This window comes from Gymnoscopelus microlampas, assembly GCF_963454915.1.
Source record: "Gymnoscopelus microlampas genome assembly, chromosome: 19".
In the NCBI taxonomy this organism is placed as follows: Eukaryota; Metazoa; Chordata; class Actinopteri; order Myctophiformes; family Myctophidae; genus Gymnoscopelus; species Gymnoscopelus microlampas.
Genome location: NC_139956.1, coordinates 29,910,491 through 29,925,032, shown reverse-complemented (window position 1 = coordinate 29,925,032; position 14,542 = coordinate 29,910,491). Strand labels below are relative to the sequence as shown.

The window sequence follows — 14,542 nt, the reverse complement described above, 5'->3', positions numbered from 1 at the left end:
GTAAACATACTTAGTTACTTTCCACCACTGCACTGTCTATACATATTTTCTAACACATGACTGTGTGAATGCCAAAGTGACTGAAGAGGCTGCACATTTTCTCATGTAGTTATATTTATTACACGTATAGATATAGATACACATGGCATGCACATCTGGGCTCTTGCAGGTTGTAGTTTAAATGAGTAATGTTGCATCTACTCTCTGATTTGCACATTTTTGGTTAGTTTAGTTTAAAGCCAGCTCAGTGGCCTGGCGGTTAAGAGTGTCCGCCCTGAGATTGGGAGGTCGATTTGGGTTCAATCTCTAACCGAGTCATACCAAAGACTATAAAGATGGTATGGTATCCAATGCCTCCCTGCTTGGTACCAAGGAAACAGGAGATAGGCTGGTGACCTATGGGCCACATGGCTCAGGAACCGTTGGTAATCAACAAATCGATCGGAAACAATTCTAATTGATTTGTTTTTATAATCGACTAAAGCGATTAGTCTGATTAACACTCAACTCAAGCCCTATGTTACAATTCATTTTACAAAGAGGTTGCACAAAAATAGCAAATGTTGCACATCGTGAGCTTGCATTTGTCCAATTCTTTAATCAATTATTTGTTAAAAATCGATTATTTAATTAACTGTATTATTTCTTATAATCAATTCAATCATTTTGTTAGATTAGCTGTTTTAGTTGAGCCCTACACTACAGTAATGCAAGTGATGGGTATATGGATACATCTCCTTAGCATCATTTTATCCCCCCTACAAGCGCATCTAATATGGTCTCTCTAGTATTATCCTGAGCGGTAATGAGAGTTCAATGAGGTCGTCTGCCGTTCCACCGTGGGAATAATAAACCTGCTGAATGCGTTCCACAGGCGCATCCTGTATTTTAGCCGTAATGAGACGAGCCGCTTAAATCAACAAGAAAACGCCATTAACAGAGCAGAACCGTTTCATATATACAGTATATGGCTCTGGTTATGAGGCTGTCTGACATTCCATTCATAGAATGACTCTTCTTTATTTCTTTGCTCGTTTCTTTATTCCCTCCCTTCCTTCTTTCTCTTTCTAGCTTTCTTTCTCTCTCTCTCTCTCTCACTCTCTTTCTAAATTTCATTCTTTGTTTTCTTCCTTTCATCTTTCTATCTTTCTCATCCCTTCATCGGTGAAACGGTAACCTTGGCAAATGTGTTCCGCAGATGTACGCTCCTCCTTGTCTACATTCTTTGTCATTCCACTCATTCGCTTTTATTTTATGATCATTATTTTGTTGACATTACTGGTCGTGAGCAGTATTTTAGTGCGTAGTCTGTGCCACGCATTGAGTAGTGGTGGGTTCAAGGTCACGGCCTGTACAATGTGTTTGTCTTGCATTCTAATGTCCATTCAAGCTGTTGTAGCAGAGGCATCCAGGTGGTGCATCAAGGAACGTGGTTCATACACTTGACTGTATCATCCACTTGCTCTACCCTGTCTTTCAGATAGAGGGATGATGGACAGACAGACAGACAGACATACTGTAGACAGACATACTGTTGACAGAGAGACAGACAGACATACATACATACTGTGTGTAGACAGAGAGACAGACAGACAGACGGATAAGAAACTACAACATATGGACTGGAAAACCTGCAGATAGAAACTCTGACATATAACTATATATGACAATACTCATGCAATACATGTACTCATTAAATACTGTTACTATCGAGCAACAAATCATGAATGTCCTTAAAATAAACATATCGTTGCTGTCGTAACGGTCTCCATTTTTCAACTTTTGTCTTTTGGGTTTTACAAATATTGAACCAATGAAAAGTATTTAAAAGCGCTTCTGACGAAACCTCCATTGGATCCTCAAACTCGTCGTTCAAACCACCTAACTCCAATTTTGGATTTTTCCATCATTGATTAGAATGACAAAGTTAGACGAAAAAAAAGTCTCCACATTAATGGTCAAAAACCTCCTAACTCCACTGTATATTTGGGTAAAGTGACGATAATATAAGGACACATTCAAGTATCTGACAATGTATAAAGAAACCATACCATTACCAACTTTGATGAGGCAGTATTGTGTTGTTTTAAAAACATATATATTTTTTTCATTTCCTGAAAAGTTAATATTTTGGTCATAGCCGGTTTCTGCCCGACAGCAGATCTATATAGATGGGTGTGTTCACTGAGTGGATGTGGGCTGACCTGCATAATGACACCTTCCCAGCATTCCACTGGTTGAATTAACGGCCTGAATCTGTTTCACAGACTTATCCTGCCCGGCAACAGGAAACGACCAAGCTCAACAGGAAGTACAGCCTGACCGAGAGGTGAGCCACTTCCTGTCCTGTGTGTACCGAAAGGCACACCAGATGGACAACGGTGCATATGCCAATGCGCACGCGCACACACACACGCACACACACATTTCTCTCTCTCTCTCTATCTCTCTCTCTCTCTCTCTCCGGCTGTCTCTATTTTCCCTCTCTCTCTCTCTCTCTCTCTCTCTCTCTGGCTGTCTCTATTCTCTCTCTCTCTCTCTCCCCCCCGCGCCCCCTTTCTTCTGGACACATGCAGGTGTCTGCATGATTTAATGCATGCATACACACAGGCATTTCCTTTCTTTTGATGTTTATCTGCATTTATCTGCATCTCTTTTCTTTATTCCACGCACACATGCAGACACATTTGCACACAACTCGCATTCAAACCCAGAATCATTTCCATGTTTTTTGTTACTCCATCTCTGCTTCTGTCTTATTATTCTTTCTCTGTCTGTTTGTCTGTCTGTCTGTCTCACTCTGTCTGTCTGTCTCTCTCTCTCTCTCTCTCTCTCTGATTGCCGCTAAGTATACCCCCAGGGACCTTAGGTGGGGTTAGGCCTATTCTAATTGACTCTCGGAAATCCCACTCAATCATGGCTGGCTGTGATTTCACTCTAATGAGTCCTAAGTGTGCAGGGCAATCATCCATGGTCATGATACGACCGCAGTGATAATGTGGTTGCAAGGCTGCTCCTATACGTTGGGATGGGAGAGGAGGCCTATGGTATGCAAGGGGGGGGGGGGGCCCGTCCTTCATATTTGGCCGGACACAGAAACAGTTCGGTGGCTGTGGATTTCCGAAGGGGAAAACAAGTTTGCTCAACCACACTTTTTAGCATGCATGGGCTCTTGTTATCCTGGTGTGCATTTTGCTATCGTTCTGTTCTCTCTAGCACATTTCTTTCTAACGCTTTGCCTCTGCTTATTCTGTTCAGCACAGTCACTTACTTCATCAATATGGTTGATTGATTCAGTCATTACTCTCAACTATCTAACTCAGGGGTCTTCGACAGGGAGTCCGGGACCCCGAGGGGGTCATCAGAGTTACTACAGGGGGGCCGCCAAATCTTTGTGTGATATGATTTTTTTAATTTGTTTTATATTATTCACTTGAACCCTAGCATCCCTATTCTGAAGAGAACTCTAGCCAAAAATAGCACATCTACAAGCTCACAACGCCTCGCACTGCGAGGCGTTGTGAGCTTGTAGATCGGCTATTTTTGGCAAAGAGGTATACAGTATGTGTAGAGGGAAAAAAGAGCAGACTAAGAAAAAAAAAAGAAATTTAATCTGAAACATAATTTTATAAAATATAGAGGGGGTCCCTGCTTCATCTCTCTCTCAGCTAGGGGGTCCTTGGCCTGAAAAACTCCTGAACTGATTTCATCTCGCATCTACCTTTTTACTCTCTCGCTCCCCACCTCTCTCTCTCTCTCTCTAAAAAAGTTAAATGATAGAAAACAACAGTAAACCACTGACAGAATTATCTTTTTCTTCATAAATGTTTTAGGGACTACCCAAGGTGGAGGTCTGACTCCAGGCAACAAGAGGGTCCTGACCATCACCACCACCACCATCACCATCACCACCAGCAGCAGCAGCAGCATTCCCACCAGGGTAGGTGGGGCCCCAGACATAACGATGACCAGCACGGGGTCCCCCCACCGGCCCCCCTGTCCCTGCGGGGCAGGGCCATGTCCGAAAACGACCTGCGCTTCGACAGCCACCGCTGGTCGCCCGCCATCTCGGTGGCCAGCAGCCAAACCCTGAGCGAGGTCGAGGAGGTGGGAGGAGGAGGAGTAGGAGAAGCAGGAGGTAGAGGAGGAGGGGGTGAGGTCGGGGAACAACCAAGAAGCGCCGGAAGTGTCGTCGGGCGGACCAGGAAGAAGACCCCGCCTCCTCCGAGGCCGCCGCCCCCCAAGTGGGAACAGTTCCACCGCAGACGGACCTCCCACCACACGCTCTTCGCCTCGCCTCCCGTCCTCACCCCCTCGCCCGCCACCCATCGTGCCGCGCCTCCGTCCTACGCCCCTGCGGAGGGATGCGGCCCCTCCTCCAACTCCGACTCTGTGTCGTGCGTCTCTCCTCCGGAGACGTCCAGGCAGAGGTCTTACAGTCTTCCTCCTCAGAGGCACGAGGTGCCGGAGGGCTGTCGGCGCTGTAGCCGCGGCCAGGGTCAACCTCCGGTGCAGGAACACCCCGTTGCCTGCGTCGCGTCCAACCAGAGCCAGCCGACTGCTCAGGACCGCCCCCTTTCGCACGCCTCGTCCGGTCAGAACCAGACTCCGGTTCGGGGCCACCCCTTTCCTCACGGCTCGTCCAATCAGAACCAGCCTCAAATTCAAGAGCGCCCCTTCTCCCACGGCGCGTTCAATCACAGTCAGCCTCAGGTTCAGGACCGCCCCTTTGCCGTCGCTCCACCCAGTCCCATGTTCTCGCGGAGGGCGTTCCGGCCTGTGGCTCCGCCCCCGAGAGAGAGGGAGGGGCACGTGAGGAGTGGGTATGGAGGACAGCAGGAGAGAGTGGACATGTTGCCCCCACTCCCTCCACCAGTACCACCAGTACCATCCCTACCACCAGTACCACCACCAACCACAGAGAACTGGGTCAACAGGTGAGACTCTATGGCAGATGCATCGGGCCCAGGTGGCATGTACTGTACACAGTCTATTATTTCGTTTTTATTTATTCTGTTATTATTACGGTATGTTTAAGATGTGTGTTTTCAGGAGGAAATCATCAAGCAATACTGTCATCCTATGACAAAGAAAATTAATTAATAGTGGTTTCAGTCAAATACGCTTGACGATAAAGCCAGTAAAAGCCAGAACATAGGCCAATTCCTAGTACATTAATTGCATTCAAATATTAAAACTGTGTACCTTTGCCAATTAGCAAATTGTGACAATCTATATTTTGGTAGATATTAGCTTAATTGTCTCTATTTAAAGTGTTAATATGACATGTTGTTCATCTTTGTCTCTCCAGATCGTCTGAGATGGACTCCAACCACAACCCAGACCAGGACAGACAGACATCCGTAAGGCCTCAGAGACAGCAGCAGCAGAACCAGAGACCCGGGGCCGAATGGGAGAGAACTCCATCTCCCAGAATTCATAGCAACACGACCACACTCACAACAATGGAAAACGGAGGCGTCAGCACGGCCATATCCCCGGAGTCCTACTTCGCCATGAATTACGAGCAGCAGCAGCAGTTCCTCAACAACCGAATGTTCCAGTCCTCCAAGAACTTAAACAGCGTCGTGGAGCGGCAGAAGATCCTGGAGAGGGAACCGGAACCCGGGACGGAATCCGAGACCACCCTCAGCCCGAGCCCCGCCCACAGCCTGGAGGTCGAACTCGACATCCCCATGGAAACGGACATCGACGACTTCCAGGAGGAGCCGGTCGACGACGTCCCCATCACCACCGAGCTCCAGTGTTTCGCGCTGCCGGTGACCGTCCTGGAGACGGACATAGACACGCTGCCCAGCTCGGAGGCCTCTCCGTCGGGCAGGGCGAGAGCGGAGAGCGGGTCCCTGGACGAGGAGCTGGAGGCCGGGGAGAGGGCCAGGGAGAGGCTCAGCTTGGAGGAGCTCTTTCCCCAGGGCAGCGAGGGAGAGTCGGGCACAGAGAGCTGGAGGAGAGACTACAGAACCACGGAGCACAACTCGGATAGTCTGGATAGGTAAGAGAGAAGGAGTTTGAGTCGGAACATGTGTGTGTGTGTGTGTGTGTGAGCGTCTACGCATCAGCTCGAACTTCAACGTCACATCCCAAGTTTTACATGTAAAACAGTGGGTGAAATTGTTTGTTGTAAGCTCCCGTCATTTTGCAGTTTTAAAAAGAGTCATAAGAATTGAGAAAAATAATGGAAACCAAGTTAAGTAACAAGACACAAATATCAAATTTACACAACGTGCAGATGAGGCAGAATATGCCTCTTGTGCAAAAACATTTAGCAGCTGATATAAATAGTAGCAATTATAGAATCACGTTCTCTTGTCCAGGTGAGAGACATCACTTAGCCGCGTGCGTGCGTGCGTGCGTGCGTGCGTGCGTGCGCGCGCGCATGAATTACACAGACCATTTGATTTGTACAGGACCTAATTGTTCCTGCCACTAAGCTCATTCCGTCTTTCCCACAGCATTCCTCACCCACGCTCCATTGTAAAGTCAATCTTTTCCTTCCCGCTCTCCGACTTTACCAGCCCTGGGTCTATATTTCATAAAGTAGCTTTCTGTGTGTTTTTGTTTAATGTGCGTTTTAAGCTACTTAGTCATAGACATATTATAACTGCCAGCAAGTCAATCTTTTCCTTCCCGCTCTCCTACTTGCCAGCCATGGGTCTATATTTCATAACATACTGTAGCTTTTTGTGTGTTTTTGTTTAATGTGTGTTTTATGCTACTTAGTCATATTGGACATATTATACTACCAGCAAGTTTTACACAATCACAGGAAAGCATTTTTATGTCCGTTATGAATATACGTTCTTATAATGAACGGGTGACAACTTACTTTACAGTCCCTGAATTGTTTTGATGTGGTAAACTCCACCCACCCGGTAATTAACCCATTCAATCCGGGAACGCATCCAAAAATAGCAGATATACAAGCTCATAGCGCAGCACCGAGTGCCGCGCTAGGAGCTTGTAGATCTGCTCATTTTGAAAAATCGTGAAAATGTGCAAATCTTTGAATATATATATTTTTAAAACGAACATTTGTAACTCAAATCTTTGCTTCTGGGGGGGTCTCTGGAACAAAATATGTTTTTAGATGGGGGTCCGCGGCCAAATGCACGTCATTTTGGCCGCGTGGTTTTGGCAGTGGTTCTCATTTCTCTTTTGACATGAAAAAGAGAAATGAAAACCAGCAACATAAGTTATAACAAAAAACGGTTAGTTTTTCGAAGACATTTGTAGAATATATATTCAAAGATTTGCACGCATTTTCACAATATTTCTAAAATAGCAGATCTACAAGCACTTGCGCTATGTAGATCTGCTATTTTTGAATAGCCAAAAGAAATCTAAAATGACACAAGATGCTTTCCCGGTCTTAATGGCTCAATGGAGCAACAGTCAGGATTACTTGGCAATGCCATTTGAACCAGGTCAGCCTGTTACCACCTCACGTCTTTCCCACCATCTCACTTTCCTCTCTCCTCCGTTCTGTGGCTTGGTTTATCCGTTTTAACACTCATTCGTCTTCCAGTCTTCATTGACCTCCATTCCTTAACATAATCTATCTGCTGTGTCTAAGTGGCTTTTAAGTTGTTCCACCACAGGAACGCTTTGTTCATTTCTTATAACAATCTTCAGTCCTCTCCTCTCCTCTCCTCTCCTCTACTCCATTGGTTCTCAAAGTGGGTTCCGGGGACCCCCAGGGATCCTTGGGGGGGGGGGGGGGTTCCAGGGGTCCCCAGCAAAAGTATTTAAAATAGCATCACAATCATTTTAACTACTTTATCCATGTATATGTTGGCTATTCAAAAATAGCAGATCTACATGCTTGCACATCTGCAAATTTCATTTACATATTTTGAATAATTTTGCATTCTTTTAAAAATAAATCTTCTCTTCTGGGGGTCCCTGGCATAAAACAATTTCAGATGGGGGTCAAATATATATAAATTTGGGGGTTCTTGACACGAAAATGTTTGAGAACTACTGCTCTACTCTACTCTCTTCTGGTGTGTCTAACATTTATGGGGAGCACATTCCAAGCCGAAGAAGCTCTATAAAGAACAGCTCTCATCATACAATTTGTTTGTGGTCTTGGCACCAGCAGATGACCTTTGTTTCCTCTCCTCTCCTCTCCTCTCCTGTCCAGGAGGTCTGGTGCTAGTTCTAGCTGTTCTTCGTATTACAGTACGTCAGCAGCCAAGGCTCAGCTACTGTCTCAGATGAAAGACTTCACTGACAGAGATGACCGAGATGAGGATGACGAACTGTCTTATAAGGTAACACACACACACGCACACACACACACACACACACACACACACACACACAGTGGCGTGCACAGACATTTTGAGGGGCAGGTGCTCAAGTAAAAAAAAAAAGGGCACCTTGCCAAAAATAGCCGATCTACAAGCCCACAACGCCTCGCAGCGCGAGGCGTTGTGGGCTTGTAGATCTGCTATTTTTGGCTAAAGTTCTCCTCAGAAAAGGGATGCTAGGTTTCGAGTGGTTATGGTAAAAAGAAAAATCATATCACATAAAGATTTGGCGGACCCCCTGTAGTAACTCTGAGGACCCCCTAGGGGTCCCGGACCCCCTGTTGAAGACCCCTGCTGTAAACTGAAAGGGCACTTCTGGTCAAGAGGGCAAAGGGCAGGTGCTCAAGCACCACCTAGAGTCTATATGTGCACGTCCCTGCACACACACACACACACACACACACACACACACACACACACAAAAGTATTCATTATTTGCAATGTGTCGACTGTTTTTACAGTAATACGTTTCCGTTTCATCTTGCTATAGAAACAGCTGATGGAGAGTCTTCGCAAGAAGCTGGGCGTCCTTAGAGAGGCCCAGAGAGGCCTACAGGATGACATCAGAGCCAACACTCAGCTAGGAGACGAGGTGCTCTACTCATTCATTCATTCATGCATTCATTCAGTCAGGGGTCAGGGAGCTGTGATTTATGTATTCATTTGACTCTGCCGGTAGAGAGGTTAGGGCACTGTTTCCCAAACAGTGGGTCGGGACCCATGTTTGGGTCACGGACAAATTTTTATGGGTTGCGATAAATGTCCCCCCTTTTTTTCCGTTTCCTACATTTAGAAATATATATCTGAAAAGATCGAAAAAATGTTTTAAACAAATCTCAAAAACAAAAAAAAATCTTAAATAAAATCAAAAAATAAAATAATTTCTATAAATACATTTCTTTTTTTCGTTTAAGAAGTAGTGAAAATAGCAGATCTACAAGTTTGCAGCGTGGGACGCGTTGTGAGCTTGCAGATCTGCTATTTCCACTAGTTTGGGTCCCAGGCAAACATCTAATTTCTCCACAAACTAAAACGTTTGGGAACCACTGGGTTAGGTGAGCCTGGTGGATCATGTACGTATTCATTCATCCCAATGTTAAATAGGTAGCAGGTTATTTAGACAGGTGCTAGGTTCATCATTGTTTACCTGGTATCCTATAGTTTCAATGTACATATCATTTTTGATAGTGTATTGTTTTTAGACTGATGCTAGGTTCTTGGTTTAGTCAAACAAACAAACAAACAAACAAACTTGTTTTTGCTTTGGTGTTTGCTTAGTTTATTCTCCTGTATACATTTGTGTTTTTTATGTAGAATAACAGCCGTGTGTTTGAGCCTTTTTCAAAGGAAAGTAACATTTCAATGATGTCTCCCTTCCAGGTGGAGAGCATGGTGGTGGGCGTCTGTAAGCCCAACGAGGTGGATAAGTTCCGTATGTTCATCGGGGACCTGGACAAGGTGGTGAGTCTCATCCTGTCTCTGTCTGGACGGCTGCTGAGGGTGGAGACGTCCCTGGACATCCTGGACCCGGACACCGCTCAGCAAGAGAGGGTGAGGAGGAGGAGGAGAGGGAGGGAGGGTTGCCTATTTCTCTCACAAAATTTGGCAACACTGGTGTGGGAGGAAAAGTATGAGAATGGTGAGGTGAGGAGAGAAGAAGAAAGAAAGGATGGATGGGGTGCATCCTGCTTCGTCGAGCGTCTATACAAACACAATTGGCTCGTGTTCGGCGGTGGGAAGCCGGGCGGGGAGGGTGATACTAGTCACTGCACGTAATCGTACGGGCTGGGGTGGCACCTGTCAGCACGGAGTGTTGGGGCGGGACGAGTCGGACGAAGGCTCTACGTCCTTCCGGTGGGGGCTCCTCACTGGCAGGTGGATACAACAGCAGTGACAACACACAGAAATGTGTTTGGGCTAAACCATTGGTTCTCAAAGTGGGGTCCGGGGACCCCCAGGGGTCCTTGAGGGAGTTCCAGGGGGTCCCCAGCTAAATGATAGATTAGGCACCAAATGGACCCTTATGGGTCTGTAACTCTGAGAGTGTACAAATGGAACCAAATGGACCCTAACGGGTCCATTTGGTTCCATTTGTACACTCTCAGAGTTAAATTGACATAGATTTTACAATATAAATTGCGATCCACCTGATAGAAATGCCATTAAATGGGGGTCTGTAGTAGCCCTAATGCATGTCAAACTGGGGGTCCTTGAAATTAAAATGGTTGAGAATCACTGCTAGAGCCGTAAAAAAATCTTCTCTTATGGGGGTCCCTGGCATATCTTTTCAAATGGGGGTCCGCGGGCTAATAAGTGTCAATTTGGGGGTCCTTGACATGAAAAAGTTTGAGAGCCACTGGGCTAAACGACTAAATTGGGGAGAAAAAAGGGGCGAAAAGAAAATAAGGAAAGCTATGAAGTGATACATAATATCCAAACACAAAACTGTAACATTGTTGAAGTGCGTTGACATAAAACATCAACTCACTTTGGTTTCCCCGTCTCTTCCTGCTGTAACACTCTCCATCTGTCCCTCTCTCTGCCCTCTAGCTCCCTCTGCTGGAGAAGAAGCGTCAGCTGATGAGACAGCTGTCCGAGGCCCAGGACCTGAAGGATCATGTGGACCGCAGAGAGCAGGCTGTGGGCCGCGTGCTGGCCCACTGTCTGACTCCTGAACAACACAGAGACTACAGGTACATAAATGATACTGTCCAGTTGTAGCGTGGGATAGATTAGTGTGGCTCTCAAAACGATTTAATGTCAAGGACCCCCATGACTCTGAGAGTGTTCCATTTGGTACACGCTCAGAGTTACAGACCTGTAAGGGTCCATTTGGATTCGAAACCCCCTCAAGGACCCCTTGGGGTCCCTGGACCCACTTTGAGAACCACTGCTGTAGAGTTTTAGTGTAGGATAGAGTATTATAGTTGTAGTTATACAGAGAGCAGACTGTAGGCAGGCTACTGGCCCACAATCTAGACATTCAGACTACTCGTAGATGATGAACATGCACATTTGTTATTTTATTTTATTTTTCTACTTGAGCTTTATTTATACTGGGTAGATTGCTATAGATTGATGATGAAGGTCAGCTAGTTAAAAAGGACCGGAATGTTGATTGCTCAATGTGGCCCATTGTAGAACGCTGTGGTCGAACTGGGAAGGAATGCGGGGGAGAGAGAAAGAGAATAAAAGAAGAAAGGCAGTGACGTTGTAGGGCTGGACGGAACGGAACATAAAATGATTAATGATTAAATGAAACCATACCAGCCGTGCCATAGCCTACAGCGCATACACAAAGACACACACACACACAGCGTTAGATATCGCATATAATCTCTCTAAAAACTGGTGGCTCACACAATGTTCAAATGCTTCCGCTTAACGGTCTGTAGCGTATATCCTCCCCACCCACCCACCCACACACACACAAACAAACACACACACACTTCCGTTTCACCTTTGCAGCCGCTTAACCCATTAAGACCTGAGGCCGATTCTACAAAATATCTTCTAAATCCTAACTGTTTTTTGAAAAAACGTATGCTACTATGTCAGTGATTCTCAAACTTTCCTACTGTAATTCAATATTGTCAAAGCTCATCTTGCTAGCTGATTAGCAGAAATGGAAATTCAAAAATATAATTAAAGATATTTTAAAACTCATTCACTGCCAGGAATTAATTAATTAATTCGTCCGTCTTTGCCCGGCGAAAACGGCAATTTTACTGTACCTTTGAAAAATCATGGAATATTCTCCGTGACTGCGATCCTCACGGACATCGGCTCGTTGCACGCAAGGGGGGTCCGGTAGCGCCGGCCGCGATCCTCCATTCCAGAGCTATGGCCATTTGAATGTGGCTTGTTTTTTGAAAAACACTTCGAAAACAACAGAAATCCGAGAAAATTTTACTTTCGTAAATCCTTTAACCTGGAAGCTTTTTTTGTGTGCGGAGCAGCGTACGTCCTTGGCAGTGAATGAGTTCAAATGTATTTTTGTGAATTAACAGCTTCCTGTCACAACTTTTATGAGGCACAGCAGACCCTCTGTTGCATTTGAAGAGTCGTCTGGCTCGATTGCCTAGATAGATTCCAATATACGTTCAGCGTGCGTTTATTAACTCCATGGTCTCTCTTGCAGCCACTTTGTGAAGATGAAGGCCGCTCTGCTGGTGGAACAGAAGCAACTGGAGGACAAGATCAGACTGGGAGAGGAGCAGCTCCGAGGGCTGCGGGAGAGCCTTGGTCTGGGGCTGGGGATGGGCATGGGGATGTCCATGAGCTATGGACACTATTAGAGAAAAGCAGAGAGAGGAAGTCGTCACGTCAGCCGCCACGTCACCTCTAGAAGACAAGACGTCCCACAGAGTCCCCTCTGCACACACAGCTTTAACCAAATAAACTCTAGCGTCCCTATTCTGGGGGCCGAACGTGACGATGAAAATAGCGGATCTAAGTTCACAATGTGTTGTGAGCTTGTCGATTGGCTATTTCCGGCAAAGAGATTTGGTGCAGAGGGATGAAAGGACAAAAAGTATAGGGCCCTGGCGGACTCTAGTCAACTAAGTATATAGGGTTTAAGCCGTTAACTGTATGAAGTCTGCAAAATAACAGTTCTTCCCTAACCTTTTGGACAAAGTGGAGCCTGTAGTTGAGCTTGCTCTCATCACTACCGTTCTGGAAGATCAAGCATAATCATCACGGACTGGAGGGTTCTTTTTTTTCTGATGGAGAGAGGAATGGATGGAGGGAGTGGCCGGAGAATGAAGGAAATATGGCTTCATTCGCCAAGCTGTTTGAGAGGTGATGATAATTCAAGCAGCAACGCATTTCGCTTTGACAGCGAAATGCTTGAGAAAGCTGAGAGCGCGTTAAGGGTCTGAATGATGTATTCTGGCACTAATATGAAAGATTAAAGAAAGACTAGTCATTTAATTTACGTCGGTCCATGCTTCTAGCACCATGGGTGCTTATAATACATGCTGCTCCAGTAGGAACTGAACCTTTAAAGGTGCTGTAAGTGATATGTATTTGTTAAAATAAGTGCCAAATAGCTCTATATTATAAATGAATAGACACATTTGTAACTGGAACACAATACAATTGAAGCTAATTCATGTTTGTGTGGCTCTCTCTCCTATTTGGGGAAAAAAATGATATTCCAACCTGAAAATATATTTTCTGTGAGAGCTGGAGAGACAGGGAGACACTCTATATCAATGAATACTCTCAGAATACACAACTTTTCTTTTCCTTTTACAAAAACACCTTTAACCCATTAAGACCTGCTAGATGTGCTATTTTTGAAGAATCTTGAAAATTTGTGCAAATCTTTGAATATATATATTTTTAAAGCAAACATTTGTAACTCAAATCTTTGCCCTGGAACAAAATATTTTTTTATTTTTATATTTTTACTTAAAAAAAAAAAATATTTAGAAATCCTTTTTTAGAATCGGCCTCAGGTCTTAATGGGTTAACTCCTAGCCATGGCAGCATTGATGCTATCCTCCCTCCAATATCCAATGAACTCTACAGGCCCACACTGTGCACCTCACACTACCTGTTTCACATCATGTGTGAATGGCACACTGTAAACCCTTTATATCACACTAGTCTTACACCAATTATCTTGACTATATAGTAACCTCACAGTATCACACTACTTTGCCAAAGATGTTGATGATGTTATTGTCGATGAGTCTGATAAGTGTGTGTCACGAGACACTACTTATTTATTTAGTGTATTTAAGTCTCCTGGTTCAGGGAATCTTGGAGATTTTGTTTTTATTTTAAATGTGTTTGGGGTGCTTCACACTAATAAACTGAATACAAATAAACAAAACATATAAGAACAGTTGAGAACCACACGATAGCATTTCAAAACCGTGCTCTGCAAACATTAGTTTTACAGGGATATATTCTACAGAACGTCTTGGTGGCAACGAGGGACACTCCACTATATTGCTCCACTAAAAATATCTTTTGGATCCTGGAAATATCTTTTGGATATATGGATATACAGTATGTCGAGTTGAAGGCTATTTCGGCCCATATATTTCTTCTGAAACCTATATTTTTGGCCATAGATTTGTGTTTGTGTGGGGTAAAATTCATGACCGGGTGGTGTTTCCCTCATTGCCTGTCTCTAAAGCCTGATTTATCCTTGGTTGTGTGCCGTGTTGCACACAAAAACAGCAGATCTACAA

General features: G+C 44.9%; 1 protein-coding gene across 2 annotated transcripts in view; it reads left to right on the top strand.

Annotated features, from left to right (window-relative positions):
• The window catches only part of shroom4 (shroom family member 4), a 91,401-nt gene extending 77,836 nt beyond the window's left edge, over nt 1-13,565 (top strand). For both annotated transcript variants that reach the window (XM_084042972.1, XM_084042973.1), the window contains 8 exons: nt 2,268-2,329; nt 3,834-4,937; nt 5,312-6,013; nt 8,165-8,294; nt 8,824-8,925; nt 9,714-9,884; nt 10,884-11,026; nt 12,475-13,565. In XM_084042972.1, the coding sequence (XP_083899098.1) occupies nt 2,268-2,329; nt 3,834-4,937; nt 5,312-6,013; nt 8,165-8,294; nt 8,824-8,925; nt 9,714-9,884; nt 10,884-11,026; nt 12,475-12,631 (2,571 nt within the window). In that variant the 3' untranslated portion in view covers nt 12,632-13,565. The remainder of the gene's footprint in view (nt 1-2,267; nt 2,330-3,833; nt 4,938-5,311; nt 6,014-8,164; nt 8,295-8,823; nt 8,926-9,713; nt 9,885-10,883; nt 11,027-12,474) is intronic.
• Nucleotides 13,566-14,542: the final 977 nt, after the last annotated feature.